This window comes from Prinia subflava, chromosome 3 (genome assembly GCF_021018805.1).
Source record: "Prinia subflava isolate CZ2003 ecotype Zambia chromosome 3, Cam_Psub_1.2, whole genome shotgun sequence".
NCBI lineage: Eukaryota > Metazoa > Chordata > Aves > Passeriformes > Cisticolidae > Prinia > Prinia subflava.
The window spans coordinates 85,608,646-85,624,378 of NC_086249.1; the positions used below are offsets into that span (position 1 = coordinate 85,608,646).

Consider the following 15,733-nt stretch of genomic DNA (forward strand, 5'->3'; position numbering starts at 1 on the left):
ATCTTATGTCATTCCCTGAGAAATGTGCACATTTCACTTTGCTGTGTTATCTACAATGGCAGCACTGTCTTCTGGTTAAAGTAGGGCATCTTGGGATCTAATTTTATTCTTCTCAATATCCAGATGAGCACTGTAGATTATGTTCTGCATATCTAAATACAAATGGTATTCCATTATGACACAACATCTCCGTTCAAAATTCCATTATAGTCTCATTTTCTGCAATGATTTAATTTGACTCGTCCCTGTAAAAAGGTATCCTTTGAGATAATTTTAATTCTTCTATTGGCCTTTCGCACAGAAGAAATCCATCATGTTACTTTAAGTTCATTTCATACCACATAGTATCATATTTCTTCCTGTCAAGTTAATTTAGAAACAATTTACATTTGACTCCTATTTATTTTAAAACACTCTTCCTGCAGTTTCTTTGCTGCTGCTGGTAGACATTTTGAAAGCAGAAACCCCATTAAAAATATTTTTGCAATATCATCTTCATTTCCTGAAATCCTCAAATTCCAGTCCAGTTTCTGAAGTGAGACATCCATTGACTAAAATGTTCAAAGCAGTTATGCAGCTCAGTCTGCAAATTGTTGCCTATGAAAAATAACCACCAGTGCAGGATAGTAGTGCATTTTCTCTGAATTTTACCTTGGGTCTTGCTCACCTTTAACATGATGTAATGAAATTTTGGTCCATGAAAAAGCTAATTGTATTTATTTTCCTATGTAAGTGAAACAAGTCCCCACCAAGTGGAAAGCAGTGTAGCAGGAATTCTTGTCATACAAAGCTGACTGTGCCAGCTCCCTGTTAGTTTGCACTGATGGTAGAATCAGGAAATGTAATAGCTTAGAAAGGTTTTTATGTTTTGGTGGAACAATGTAATTAGCCATATCTAAACAAGAATTACAAAGAACATAGGGTTTGAGAAATCTTGCTGTGGAATAGAATGACATACTAACTTAATTTACTTTTGATTAAAGATCAATGTAGAAAAGAAACAAATGCCAACAGTGAATAATAACAATAATAAAAGCTGCAGAGTAACAGGAGAGCTGGCTGCAAGCTGGCACTTCCCACTAAGACATTCACCATGTCAAAGCAAAGCTGTTAGGCTGGAGCAAAATGCAGTCACGGAGATCGATGCATTTCAAGGATGAGGAATACTGTCATGTAAATACCCCTTCAGGAGAACTTCTTAAGCACTAAAAGCAGCAAGGAAAATGCCAGATGAAAATGCACTCTCACAGTCATACAGCACAGAATGGAGCAAGTCTGAATCCAAACTTAAGTGTTGTGACAGAAAAAAACCACACATGAAAACGTATCTGTATCTCTTGGAAAGTACCTCATGTAAAAAGCGATAAAAGCTATGAGAGGACATGAAATGTGTGAGGGCTTTGAGTTAGGTACAGCAAAAAGCAAGATATCAGACATTAAAATCTCGGGGAAAAAAGTGTTCTCTAGAAATGCAGATTTAAAAATAAAACATAGATAAAGCTCTCTTCTGTTTTTGTATCACATCTTTGGCTCTTGGAGAGAAATCCAACTGTGCTGTGTAGTCTAAGTCAAAGCCAATAGATGTCAGTCCTTTGTCTAGCTTTTCCCTTTTATTTAAACTTGGAGCCCTTGGAATGGGACTACTCTGAATCACCCAGATAACCTAGAAGCCCTGATAAAAGGCACTAGAGGAAGAGCATTTGATGCTTTCAGCACTTGAGGATTTTTGTGTAGAAGAGAAAACGAGGTCATCTATTTCATTCCTCATTGACATATATGGATACTCCAGAAAGTACTGTCTGAAAAGGTTTTGTTATTTTATGTAGAGAAAGGATGGAAAATTAAGTTAGGAAAATGTAGGTATTGCAAAAATTTGTAAACTTTCCACTGTGAACAATAGAATGTACCTTATTTATTAGAGGTTTATTTTACATTTGAATTGTTGGGCTACTACTGCCTATTCTCTTTAATTACTACTGTGTCTTAGGGGAGTTGCAGTTCACTTGGTTTATGACAAAACTCCTTCTCTGACTTGGACTTTGTGACTGGATTATGTCTAAGTCATCTCTGAGTGATCTGACTTTCTCTACATGGGTAAAAACTGGATGAAATAATTTGGGTAGTCTACAAAAGACTAAAAAAGCATAACTTCCTTAAAACATAACTTAATTTTTAGAAGACACAGTGAGGACCTTAGTGCCTACTGTGGAACATCAAACAAAATGGTTTGAAGCAAACCTTCATCTAAAAGTAAAATATTATTTATTATACTACAGTTCAAACAAGATGTTTAGACATATCCAAATACCTTCTTTATTTTTAATTTAATTTTATAAAAGGTTAATATCTTACTTTTCAGGGTAATTTGATGTGTTGAGAAGCTTTTAGAATATTATGATAATAAATTTGTAATATCATAATTTCTAGTGGGATAAAAATCTCAGTTTTTACCAGCTGCTAATGACCTCTAGAGAGATTCAGACTGATGAGGTTTGTGATGCCAAACAGCTGTAGATGAAAATATGAGAAACAGTTGACAATTATTAAATAATACAAATGTAAAACCACAAATCTGAGACAAGCACATAATTGTCATGGTATTATTTCATAAGATTTTTATGTGATATTAAATACCATTAAATTGTAATACTCTTAGCAAAGCCAAAATAAGAACACACTAATCTGCATATTTATATTTCAGACAGTAAAGGAATAAAATAACACAGTGTTAAGTTACCATGAACAAAGTTCTGAAAATGTTCTATTTTTTAAATGTGAAACTGATTAGGTGAAAATAAGCTAATTTATTGAGTCCACCCAGAAATTTAAGGGGAACAATTCACAGAAATGATACAATTGTAACCCCATTTTGTGTGTATGAATTATCTCAGAGCAAGTTGTGGAATTTTGAAGTGTACCTGTAATTAAACATATTTGCTGAAAAACTCTAAATCTGCAGTTTATTTGCAAAAGCTTTATATACAAGTTCAATATTCAAAATTCAAGCTGCTTGATTAGGTCAGTAGGCGCATGTTTCTATCTCAGAAGCTTGATTCCTCACATCAAAATTTTGATATGAATAATTCAGACTTTGATTTTTACAAATACTCTTCACTAATATGCCCAAAAGTCATCAAATATTATTATTAGTACCTCTATTCAGCAGAGTAGTTACAGAAAGAAAACAATACCCAGTTCAGATTACTAAAGTGTCTACATACCTTTCCAGTGAAAGGAAACCTGGTTGATAAACAAAATCTGACATCATAAAAGAACGAATTATTTACTTACTCAGCCTTTGAAGGAAGAATGATATTTACATCCTTGCAAGATATGTAAATACCTTAAATGCATATGGGTAACATATGTTGCTACTCTTACATATTTTTTTCTAAAAAAACCCATTGTTTGTCTAAATTTAAAATATAAAAGTAAAGTATATTGACTTGTGGAGCTTGACATATTATATTTATCTGCATTATTTTGATCCCTAATTTGGAAGATATTTTTTTTTTAATTTTTCAGTTAATAAGCTATACTCTAATATGGGAAACGGCTTACCCAAGCTTTTTTTTTTTTTTGCAGTCCTTCAGAAAATACTAACAAAGCAATTAAACCATTACTTCAATGGGAATTGCAGTGCATACAGGTGATAAATATATGGAGCTTATTTTCTTATATCTTCATTGTCTGAGTTGCTTTCCTTTTACTGGCAGGCTTATAGAATGACAAAAGCCATGAAAACTCAATGCTAACTTAAAAGTGCAACCTCTGTTACTTTTTTAAACTGAGTATCAAGGCATTGTTTACAGGAGGTAATGAAATGGAGATAGGGCAGAAAACACACCTCTAAAAGATTTTCTACACAAAAGGATGAACACGTAGTTATTTGCACAAAGCATTAGAAAATACCGTGATATTTTATTATTAAAAATGCTGCTGAAAAGTTTATACATATGTGTCCAGCCATATATATCTTCTATCATTACTTAAGGCAAAAAACCAAAAATAATTGCAAAACAATAACAGAAGAAACCATTGAACCCTGTGTGCCTCTTAAGGACAAGAATATAAGCCTGGGAAAGTACTTTTGTTTTTCTTTGACAGTTTCAAAGTATATTTTGATATCATTATTATAGAATTCTATGAAGACCCTATAAATCTGTTCCCTCTACAAATCATACATCAGTCCAGATGTATCAAATTATTAAATCAACTTGATTGTAATTACTTTTAAAAGCTAAAATCATTCACTTACAGGAACTTTTTTACCCAAATGTCACAAGCCTGACACAGTACTGTACATATTGCTAGCAGAAGACAATTGGAAGTACTAAACAAATACTGTAATTCACATTACAAACATACCCAACTGATTATGATGCTGAGCATCATTACCTTTTTTTACTGTTTTTTTTTTTTTTTTTTTTTTTACCTTTTTTTTAACCTTTTTAAAGAGTTATGAACTGCTGCATCTCAGCTGAGGCATTACATAGCTGGTGGGAATGGCCTGGTATAAAGTCAGCATTAATACATAACGTGATGGATCAGTGACAAAAACAAATTATCCATTTTCTACTAGTTGTACTGTGGGGTTGCTGCTTCATCACATTCCAACCTGAGCTCCCAGGTCAGATTCATAGCACTTTTTCTGCAGATAAAGGTTATATCAGCCACATGTTGCATTTTTATCATGTCATTATCTTTTTATTTCTTTCCTTCAGAATTTGTTTTACTGCCTGCTACAACAAAGAGTTGTGCAGATGAATAGACCTCAGTCAATAACCTTGTCTTTGATTTTATTTGTAGGGGTGACTATTTCAAGGTATTTTATTAGAAAACAAAAAGTGTAGAAAACAAGAAGAGGTACAAGGCATCTTGTGTTAATCATTATGGGACATATGATATCGATGCACTTTAGTTGTGAATTAATAATAGAAAATACAGCTGGGATAGTCACGTTCAAGTGCAGACCAATTTGTTCAAAGATCTTTGGTTACTATCTCTCAATGATGGAGTAACTTTCAAAGACAAACTATAAAGCAATTTTCATCTGCAAAAACTATTTTCTAGCTTTTGACATTCAAATCAGTTGTTTGAATCAAACTGCTAAGTTACTTTGATGGCTCTGCTTGGCCCCAGTTTTTCTAGTGAAGGAAAGGCAGACCGGAATAACCAGCTAATATTTTTGCCTTTCCTGAGAGTGATTCTCTCTGGGATTTTTAGTTTTGTTCAAATGCAGAGCAGCTGGGGATTTCTCTGCTTCTCTCTCCATAATGCTCACTGACTGTGGGATTGTGCAATGAATCAGCAAATAAGAATTTTCTGACAGGTACACTCTCAAGCACAAAACAAGCTACTGGGCTGAGAAGTTCTTTACACACTCATCATTCTGAACAGTTTGAAAAACAGCCAGCCAACCAACCCTGCATTTCCCAACTTTCAAATTGTAGTTTTATTTTGTTTAGCAATGCTGAGGAAGTGCTTTCTCAGCTGAGATTCCACTGCAACTGCTGGTGAGTATAGAGCTAGTTTTCCTTGAAGAAGGCTGACCAAAACACAGGCTTTTGTCGCTTTTGTCAGGGCACAAAACTCTTCCTAATGGATCACAATAACCAAGAACTACAAACTGGACTCCAAATATATATTTTTGGATGTTTCTTGGTTCAGTTCAACAAGCTTAAAATAGTAATACTTTTCTTTTGTATATTTTCTCTTTGTTTTCCAATCCATTGCTGTGTTGGAATTTAACAAAGGCTAACACAAAATTAAATTATAGAAAAAATGTCTCAGAAAAGAACAACAATAATCGCCTATGAATACTTTAACATGCACTAGTGTAACCTGTAAGAGAAAATACGCAGGTCACACAGACAACTGTATCCTCTGCATGACACCATGGCCTCATATAAATGAAACATGTTAGAAAAAACTCATGGTTTTTGTTAACCACTAGTAATTAAGAAGAAATTCCTCCTTTGGTCTTGGAGGAAACAGAGGTCATATGACTAATGTATATACACATAGGTCACAATCGAATGCACAATCTTTCTAAAAGCTCTTTTCAAACTGAAAACATCAATAAAAGCTGCTTCTTCTTTTGTTTGTTTTTAAACTCACAGCTATGTACATTTTTACAAAGTTTCTTTAAATATAGTTCAGGCTGGCAAGTCATCTCTTTGCACAGAACTATACGTATTTTACTGCATAGTCAGTCCTCCTCTTTTTTTTTTTTTTCATTTTTGTTTTTAATAATAAAATTCTATTTTCCCCATCTGAATTACAGCTTCATATGCTGGGTAAAAGCCCATGGTGATGTCTTTGTTTTATCAACGGCCATTCATGGTATGGCACATAAAGAATCTTTTTTATAATTTTATTTATTAAAAAAAAAAAAAAAACCCAAAACAAAACACCTGTACAGTCACTGGCTCTGCATTCCAGAAGACTCTGCTTTTCTTGTTACACTTAAAACACCATTTTAAATTACTTCTTCTGGCCTCAACTTTCAATCAAAGTGGCTGAGATCTTAAAGCAGTATCGTAACAGCAATGTACACTTTTCACATTTCACAGGGTTTGTGGTTGATCTTTAACATCTGTGAGTTTCTGTGGGAAGGATCAGTAAGAAAATAATGACTGTCCTTCTCTTTTACTTATTTTTACTTTAGATTTTGACAAGGTGTTCAATGGACGGTATATAACTTTTTCCTCTTCTTTTTTTTTTCTTTTTTTTTTTTTTTTTTCTTTTTTTCTTTCTTCCAAGTGGCTTGTGAGGGTAGATGGGGAAGGGCTGAGCTATACCCTAGTGGTCGAATGTCCATGGGGCAAATTTGTACTGTTTTGTCCTCCACTGAAGGTGTTGAAAGTATGCAAAGGCTGCATTCCTGTTAATGTATTTGGAATCATGGTTATGGTGTTGGGTGTCATTAGCGGGATGTCATCTGGGGACCTTCTCAAGGTGAGCGTGTAGTCAGGTGGACAGGTGAGTCTCAGTGTGTCGTGGGCCTGCAGCGATTCACACTCGTGGTCATGTTCCAGCTGCTTCATCTGCAAGGACATGATCTCTTCATTCTGTATGTGTGCTATGTCATTGGTGGTGTTCCTCTGCGGGCTGGGCCGCCTGTGGGTCTCGTGACGCCGCTTGTCCTTCTTGTAGTACAATGCGGCAAAAGCTAAAATATTGAGGAACAGCAAGGAGGCCCCCACAGCAATGGTGACACTCAGCTCTGTGGAGTAATCCCTCTTGTTCTCTATCAGAACTGTCGTATCCTCCGGAGCTGTTTTGTGGGTGTCTTTTGAATGTTTGGGATTGTTGGCAGGTGTCATTGCTGGGCGTTTGGTGGCTGGCCATAATTTACCAGGAGAACGTCGGGTCACATACGGAAATGAGGTCATGTCAGGAGGGGGGACTTTAGTTGTTGTGGAAACATACTGAAATATTTCATTCAGGTTGTGAAGGTGCGGTACCAGCTCCAACCAGAAAGCCACTTTTGTTGCTCGGTAGTGATCCCGAACTCGGGGTTTCAGGCCAATATGTAAATAAAGTTGGTCTTTAGGATTGTATTTGGACCAGGCCACTTCTTCAAAGCGGTTGGGTTTTGTGTGGATGAACTTTGTGTCCTGAGGAACAGGCTGATTTGGATCTCTAAAAAAAAAAAAAAAAAAAGAAAACAGACAATATTACAGTCACTAACCTTCCCACAAAAACACAAAACAAAACAAAAGCAAACACCAAACCCTCTCAATCTTACAGTTGATAGTTTACCCAGTACTTACAGTAACCTAAAGCAAAAGCTAAAAGCCATCTCTAACTGAAGAACAGCTATTAATAAATAATCAAAAGAAAATTACTTACTGTACAGAGCATCTCAGATACTACAATATTTTTTTACATGAAAATGCAGAAATGATAGTGTTTTAGTTCCCAGGAGGTCATCTGAAGTTCTATGATTCAGTATAATTTTCCAAGGAGTATGTCTTAGAGACATCCCATCTTAGAGAAGTACTAAGTACTTCTGCCCATAGTAAATGTGTAGGTTCAACCCTTCTCCAGGTTTGACACTAACTTTCTCATTTAAGGTACCACTACTTCCACTACTATAAGTAGTAAATATGGGCATCTAAGCTCTATGGCAATATTGGAAGTCCTTGGGAACACACAAAATTATACTGGCTCTGTCTATTACAAGGAAAAAAACCTCTTCAAAACCTGAAGTAGCAGGGCTAACGCATGTACTTGGGAACCATTTCTGATTGTTTTCCTTTGTTGAGCTATGAGGTCTTCTGCATTTAAATTTCTACTTGGGGAAAAAAAATACCTTTGAACTACCTTTGTGTCACAAATGTTTCCACCATTTCCACTAGCAGCTGACCATTTGAATCTTCCATGTGATCATTGCTACAATGTACCGTGTTTGGGGCCCAAACCAAGGTGAGAAATATTTTAGCTGAGACAAATCAGTTTTATACTATTTAAGTTGTAGTAGAGATAAGAGTAGTACACAAGTCAAAGATAATTTCAAAATTGGTAAGCCGAATTATTTTTTACATGTTCAGAATAAAGAAGAAAACAATGCCACAAAGAGCATTAAGATATGGTTAATATACGCATATCCTTATAATTTCAGTAAAATTAAAATAAATTGCATGAAGAATACAGAAAGTAAAATTACTAAGTTTAATAGTAAGTTGCACAGTAATATGAATCATCTTTTCTAGCAATGAGTACTTTCTGTGACTTTGTGATACATTATACTGAGAGTACATTATTTATTTCCCGTTCATTACCCAGAACTTTCCATTCTCCTTTTTATTCCTTCATATGCATTGGTTTATTTCCTGTGAAAACAATTCTAATATTTTCCTTTTCTTCCAATATGCAGCTATGTATATTCTGGGAATACCAAACCCCATCTCTACATATTTTAAATTTTTTTTTTTTCCATTTTCAAAAGCCCTTGAATCTAATAGCCTACTTTAGCATTCCTTTGCTGTACACAAAGAGCTATTTCTTAGTCCTTAAATGAGACAAGTAATTTGACTTTAATAACCTTATGATTCCTATATTCTTTTTTTTTTTTACATGAAAGAATGCATCTTACCTTTTTTGAGAGAAAATAATATTTTTCTATATAATTTTGGTATTTTGGCTTATTTATTCTTGTGGTTTTAGTGTCTGGGTTTTTTGGGGTGGTTTAGTGTGCTGATTTTTTTTTTTTTTTTTTTTTTTTTTTTTTTTTTAATATATTTGAAACATATCTAATCCTTCCCATTTCAATAAGATATAAAAAATACAAACTAGGGGTTCTGAAACTGCTACCATTTCCTTCTCTTTCTTTCTTTCTTTCCTTCTTTCCTTCTTTCTTTCTTTCTTTCTTTCTTTCTTTCTTTCTTTCTTTCTTTCTTTCTTTCTTTCTTTCTTTCTTTCTTTCTTTCTTTCTTTCTTTCTTTCTTTCTTTCTTTCTTTCTTTCTTTCTTTCTTTCTTTCTTTCTTTCTTTCTTTCTTTCTTTCTTTCTTTCTTTCTCTCTCTTTCTCTCTTTCTTTCTCTCTCTTTCTCTCTTTCTTTCTCTCTCTCTTTCTCTCTTTCTCTCTTTCTCTCTCTCTCTTTCTCTCCATCTTTTAACAGTTAGCCAAATTGTGTTAGTTCAGAAAAGAAAGATAATGTATTCATAATTATTCATCCCAGTTCAAACTAAAGAAGTAATATTCCCTTCCAAGCAGTACAGAAATAGATGTATGCTGCTACTTTGAGGGATTCTAACATGCAGTGAAGAAAGAAATAAAGCTACTTCTTTTGTTAATAAAGAACAGACTGAAAGATCCGGAAAATCTAAACACAAATATATTGGCCCAATTCAATATATCTATTTTGAAAGAACTTGGGGGTTCATAAATTCTTAAGAAAAATAAAAATTAACAAGGTTATCAAAATGCAAAAGATTTTTCTTCTTAGAAACTCAAAATACTGCAAGAGTTCAGGCACAAAAACTTGTGTCATCCCCCTTGCTGTTCTGATTCATATCTCAGAAGACTCTGGGAATGGTCCTAGAGAGAACTGATTCCTTAAGTCAGCTCTTGTAAATAAGTTGCAGCTGCTACACAGTATAGGACATGAAGAAACTGAGCACTCATTTTAAAAAGCAGACAAGTTGGACATGCACTTTTAAAATTTTTAGTGGTCCTATATAAATGATTGTTATTATCATAGCAGATGATTATTTTAGCAAATTTTTTTTTTTAATTAGCATTCTCACTGTGGTCCCTTCCAATCTTACCCATTTTGTATCTTGTGATTCCCTTCCTCTACAAAAAGCCTACAAAACAAGTAAATATCAGCTTCCTTTTCCCTCTCTTCCATCCTCTACTTCCATCTGTCATTTTTAACTATATTTATTGGGAGCAGCCAATTATGCTGCCGCCTCCTCCAAACACAAGAGAGAAAATAACATTACATGAGTCTGGGCTTGTATTTGAATATTTGTTTACATGGCTCTGTGTGGGCATGAAGTTGTCCATTGAAACAAGAAATAGAAAAAAATCAACCATCCCTACAAACAAAACATTTCTTTGCTGGGAATAGCAGAGCTCTGCCATTGACATCAACTCTACAGTTGATCACTTAAAAAAATGAAAAAATGGTCTGAATAGTCTCTCTGAATTTGGAAGATACATACCTAAATTATTTTGAGGGGTTTTGATAAGAAATGAGAATAAATCCATTCCTAAATAAAGGATCTAATATTATACCTTAGATCTTGGTTTTATAGACTAATGATCATTTGCCAAAAATATTCAGTAGCTATAAACAAGAGCCATCCTGCTATGTACACTGCAGAGAATTAATGAAGTTACAGCTTATGAGTTGTTATTTTCTTGGAGTAGTTGGGCAGTTTATCCTACTATGAACTATTTTCCAGTTTTATGGGTAGGCATGAAACATAGATGTATAGACAATAATTTCTCCTATCAAATAATCTGTTCAACAAAATTCTTGATCTATTACTTTAATTTCAATTTTTCCCTTGCCTTTTAAAAACTCTCACAATTCCTTTATGTTTCTAGATGTTCTTGAGGCTCAAGTGTGTGATTTCATAACAAAGGCTGCCAGGAAACCTTCCTTTAAAAATCCACTGCAATCATGATGGTAACAATATAATCTGAACAATATATTTCCAGTTCTGTACTTCTTACAGGATTGGCTCTCATAGGGAGGAGATTTCTTGTTTCCCAATTTGCCAGTTGGTAGGGAGGTTTTTTCTTTTTTTCATCCAACTACTATAACAAGATTGATGATTATTGTTATTTATTTTGCTCTCTCATTACTTATTTTTACCACCTTTAGAATTCCAGCAGCTTATCCTTCAAAAAATGTCCCCATCATGCAATGTCTGAACTTTTTTCTCTTTGAGAGAAGACCATGTCTTCTCTAAGGTGTATTTTTGTTAATGTGCAGAGTAATCCCATTTCAACTGACACTTTTTTCCTCCCACTTTCAGTCTGCTCTAATTTTGAACAACTTAAGATGTTTTTGCATATTGTCATTCAATTCACACCTCATGAGCTAGAGATGTAAAATCAAAACACCAATTTTTTCTCAGGTGATATAAACTAAATATGCCTGCAATGGATGTTAACTGAAGAGCAACACACATTCCTGTTCACAAGGTAGATTAGTAGCTGATCTGGAGGGTAAACGATGGAACTGGGTATTTCATACCTGATTATATTTTCATGGGGAGAATGGTGAATTAAGAATTTTTCTAATATCCCAAATCCCTTATAAGATGATGAAACACCATTTGTGTTTTAATAGTTCTGACACAGCATTGACTATCACCTAGAACAATGGAACTGTTACATTAATGTATTTGAAATATTTTTATTTTTTTGTCCTTCTCTATCTTCACTGGAGAGCAAAATATCTTCACAGTTACATAATCTCTGTCTCCAACCATTTGAAAGGGCCCTAGATACTTAATTTTCTTTTAGTAGTAGTCTTTTCTCTGTATGATAAAAAAAATGGATGAGAGACAAAAACTGGCTTTTCTTCATTTTTCTGTTGATTCTTTTCTTGCTGTCACAATAATTATCGTGGCACAGCCATTCCTTCTTGAAGGACTGGTACATGGGCATATTTTCCCTTACCTCCTTTTCTCAATTATCACCGGGTCCCATGTTGGTAAATGCTCCCTGTCAGCTAAGGACTAACAGCTAAGGACTCCTTATAAGAACTAAGGAACACAAACCATGAGTACACTTTTGTTTGACTAACACAAATTTGCCATTGGAGACAGTTATTTCTTCAGACAAAAACATAAAAAAAATGCAACAGCCTCATAAAAAAGTTCACTGAGAATTGATTTGAAACTGCACTTTAATAATTGCAAGTTTAATCATATCTTCTATTAGAGTACCAAACGGCATACAAAACACAGACATTCTTAATAACTCAGGTTTGTTCTTCAGAATCAATGCAAAATATTTCGGGAGTATTTATCTGAAATACAAAGAAAACAAGGATATATATATCCTGTAGACCTTTATCTTTCCCAATACCAACATAGTAGAGCTGGATGAACAGGAGCAAAAGCAGAGTACTGTAATTCCTCAAAAACAGGGCAATTTTTAGAAACCTAATAGATGCCTCTAATGAGAGCATGGCTTTGTATCTACTGTGTGGTATTTCAAACCCTTCTTCACAAGAGCATAGCTGGCAGAGTATCTGTGAAGGACTGGCACACATCCCCTCGTGTTGTTCACCCTTCCCCTGCTGATGTGTCTGCAAAGGAGGTAACATGACCATAACAAACAGAACATTTGGCATATAAAATTACCATTACAGTTAGGATAGCACTACTGGCAGCAGACTGAAGCTCCAAGTGCACCTCTTAATGAAGCTTTCACATATAATTCTGTGCACTGAGGAATTCAAAACTGTATTTTCATGTAATTTTTGTATGTCAAATGTAGCATCTCAAACTTACTCTGTAATAAATTGTTTTCCTGTTTCTAAGGCATGTTGGAAATATAGTTTTGAAAAAGCCAAATGAATAACTCTTAATCATCATCCTCATCATCCCCAAAAAAGGAGTCATAGCTAGGCAGAGAATGGGGAATTAGCAAAATGCAGCTTCCAGGTATTCATTTCAAGCACAAGCTCTTTGCCATTAAACACTTTAATTGTCACCTCCTATTTGCTAACTTCAGTAACCGACTTCCACATTAAACACAATAAAAGCAGTGTGCCCTGTCTTGTGTCTTTCACCTACTGATTTTACAATACTGACCTGCCCTCCAAACCCAGCCTTGGCAGTAGGCCCACTAAACATTGTGTCCTCTTTAGCAACGGATGGCCTCTCGTTAAAAGCCTAGCAAAAACCATCTGAGTGAGGCACCATCTGAGCCATAATTATACAATAAGTACCTGGATGCAGCCTCTGTGGGAGAGTGATAAAGATTGGAAAAGTCTCAAACGCATTAAAAATAAATAAATATATCTGCAGTTTTAATGTTCAAAGCTTACCTACAGGGAAATGCAAAATAATAAAATCTTTCAGTTAAAAGATTTTTTATGTGTTGCCATGGGTACAAACACAAAGCAAGAAAAGTTCTTTCATAATAAGCATGGGAAATGATCAATAAAAAATAGAGAGGGAAAAAAAAAAAACAAAGCAGAACCTCCAGCAATGCAGTCTTGAACTATATCACTCATCTTGAGAGCTGAAGGACCTGAGTGGGTACAGAGATTCCAGATTGTAAGTGAATGAGCAGAGTGGAGAACAGTTACCCCAGAGATCCCATTGCTCTAGGCTTTAGATGCTACAACCTTTGCCTTTCTGTTTGAGGAACCAGAAGTGCAGAACAAATATAATCATAAAATATTATTTGCCTCCAAGTATTCTCTTGTACTATTCAGAACAATTAATCATTGTTCACACAAACAAAGAAAAGACCCCATCAAGGTAATATATATTGTGTTGTTCTTTTCCTTTCCTTTGCAAACTGAAATTTTACAGCTAGAGGTCATTTGTAATGACACAACTTTGAGACTGCCTGTAAGAGTGTGAGTGTATAATAGAATATATATCCCTTTCCTGTCTCATCAGCAATGGGAAAGTTTCAGAAATGACTAATGCCTCTCCCAAAGCACCTGTTTTTCCTTTAGGTATAGTATGACAATGGCTTTATAACCAGAGAACTGGGTACAGCCTGCTGAAATTAGTTTTCAAGAAGCAACAGCTGGAAAATGCTTGAAATTATGAGTAATGTTGGCAGCTGGGACTGTGAGAAGCTCCTTTCAGCCTCAAAAATTGCTTAAACACAAATTCTTAATTGACAGGGAATAGTCATAAAATAATTGTAAACAATAGTGGGACCATGGAGATCTTGCATCTCCATAATTATTCCAACGAGGTATACTTGTAAGGACCTGAAGTCCTCTATGTATATGTGGCATTTCATCTACCAAAATAAACACAAACTGATGGTGTCATCACCTCTGGGCATGTGGTACAGCCATCATGCAGCTTTGTCTGTCCATAAACCAAGATTTCATCAGGAAGTTGCTCATCCCAGTACTGGTTACTTCTTGATGCCAAATACACCTAAATATTACACAGTTCATTCACTTTTGTTGCTGAATTCCATGGTTTCTGCATGCTTCTGTACCCATTCATCCCAGTGCAACAACCTGTTGCAGTGCAACAAAAGAATTTTTTTCCTTGTAAATTGACCTGCAGCATTTGATTGTTTTTTTCTCAATTTATGCTTGAGGTTCTCGTTAAGACTGCAAAATCTCTCTCCCCTGAACAGCATTTAGATTCATGGAAGGCTGCAAGGGCTGCTAAAGCCTCTGAATGTTTCACACTAGGCATCTGAGTTTTTCTTATATAGCTGCACACCGTTCACTGCAGTGCAGTAAAGCTGCAGTTCCCAGAGCCCAATCCTGCCATGAAACATTCAGTGGAAAGATTTACAGCCCCTTTGTGCCACAAGTATCTTTGTTTTAATTCAGTACTGAGGACTCAAGGTTAACAAAAAAAGCCCTTGCCGCTGGAGTAAAACACTGCAATACTCTTTAAAGGAATGTTGTAGGAAAAGAGCAGAATTTATTAATATTGCTCAAAGATTAAGCTGTTTTTAGGGTTGTTTCCTTGATGTTTACAACTCTATTTCAGCAAAATATTGATGTCTTTATTTTGTTCCATAAGCAGAATTAATTTAATTTTTTAACCTTCTCAAAGAAAAATTTATATCTGAGTCTCTTCTTCATTCCAGTCAAGTACTTATTATTGCCATTATAGCCCTCAGAGGGAAAAAATTTTCCAGTGTCTGCCTTTCTGTTCTAATTTCTCCCTGAGTCCTCATCCCTGTGAAGGTCACTGAAAAACAAGAACTTCCTTTCTTTTGTAGTGGATAAGTGCTATCTCCCTGACAGTTCCTTCTTCAAGTAGCAGACTTGTTGCGTCTGATTTTTCAGTATCTTAGTGAACCACCTTTTCTCTGAGACATGTTTTTTGTCTTAGTAATTGTCCTATTTTTTGAACCAAAAATACAGTGTGTTATTATTGTCATTGAGCTACTGAAAAAAAAATAGTTTGAGGGAACATACTAATTAAGACTCTATTAAATATGAATAAGCCTCATTTACCTCCTATCTTAACACAAATATTTCTATACTACTACTTCAAAATCAGATTTTGAGGCCACTGGAATGGGATACTGACTATTT

At 34.9% G+C, this 15,733-nt stretch overlaps 1 protein-coding gene across 3 annotated transcripts in view; it reads right to left on the bottom strand.

Annotated features, from left to right (window-relative positions):
• Positions 1-6,362: 6,362 nt before the first annotated feature.
• The window catches only part of NLGN4X (neuroligin 4 X-linked), a 155,366-nt gene continuing 145,995 nt past the window's right edge, over positions 6,363-15,733 (bottom strand). For all 3 annotated transcript variants that reach the window (XM_063392801.1, XM_063392799.1, XM_063392800.1), the window contains one exon: positions 6,363-7,647. In XM_063392801.1, the coding sequence (XP_063248871.1) occupies positions 6,798-7,647 (850 nt within the window). In that variant the 3' untranslated portion in view covers positions 6,363-6,797. The remainder of the gene's footprint in view (positions 7,648-15,733) is intronic.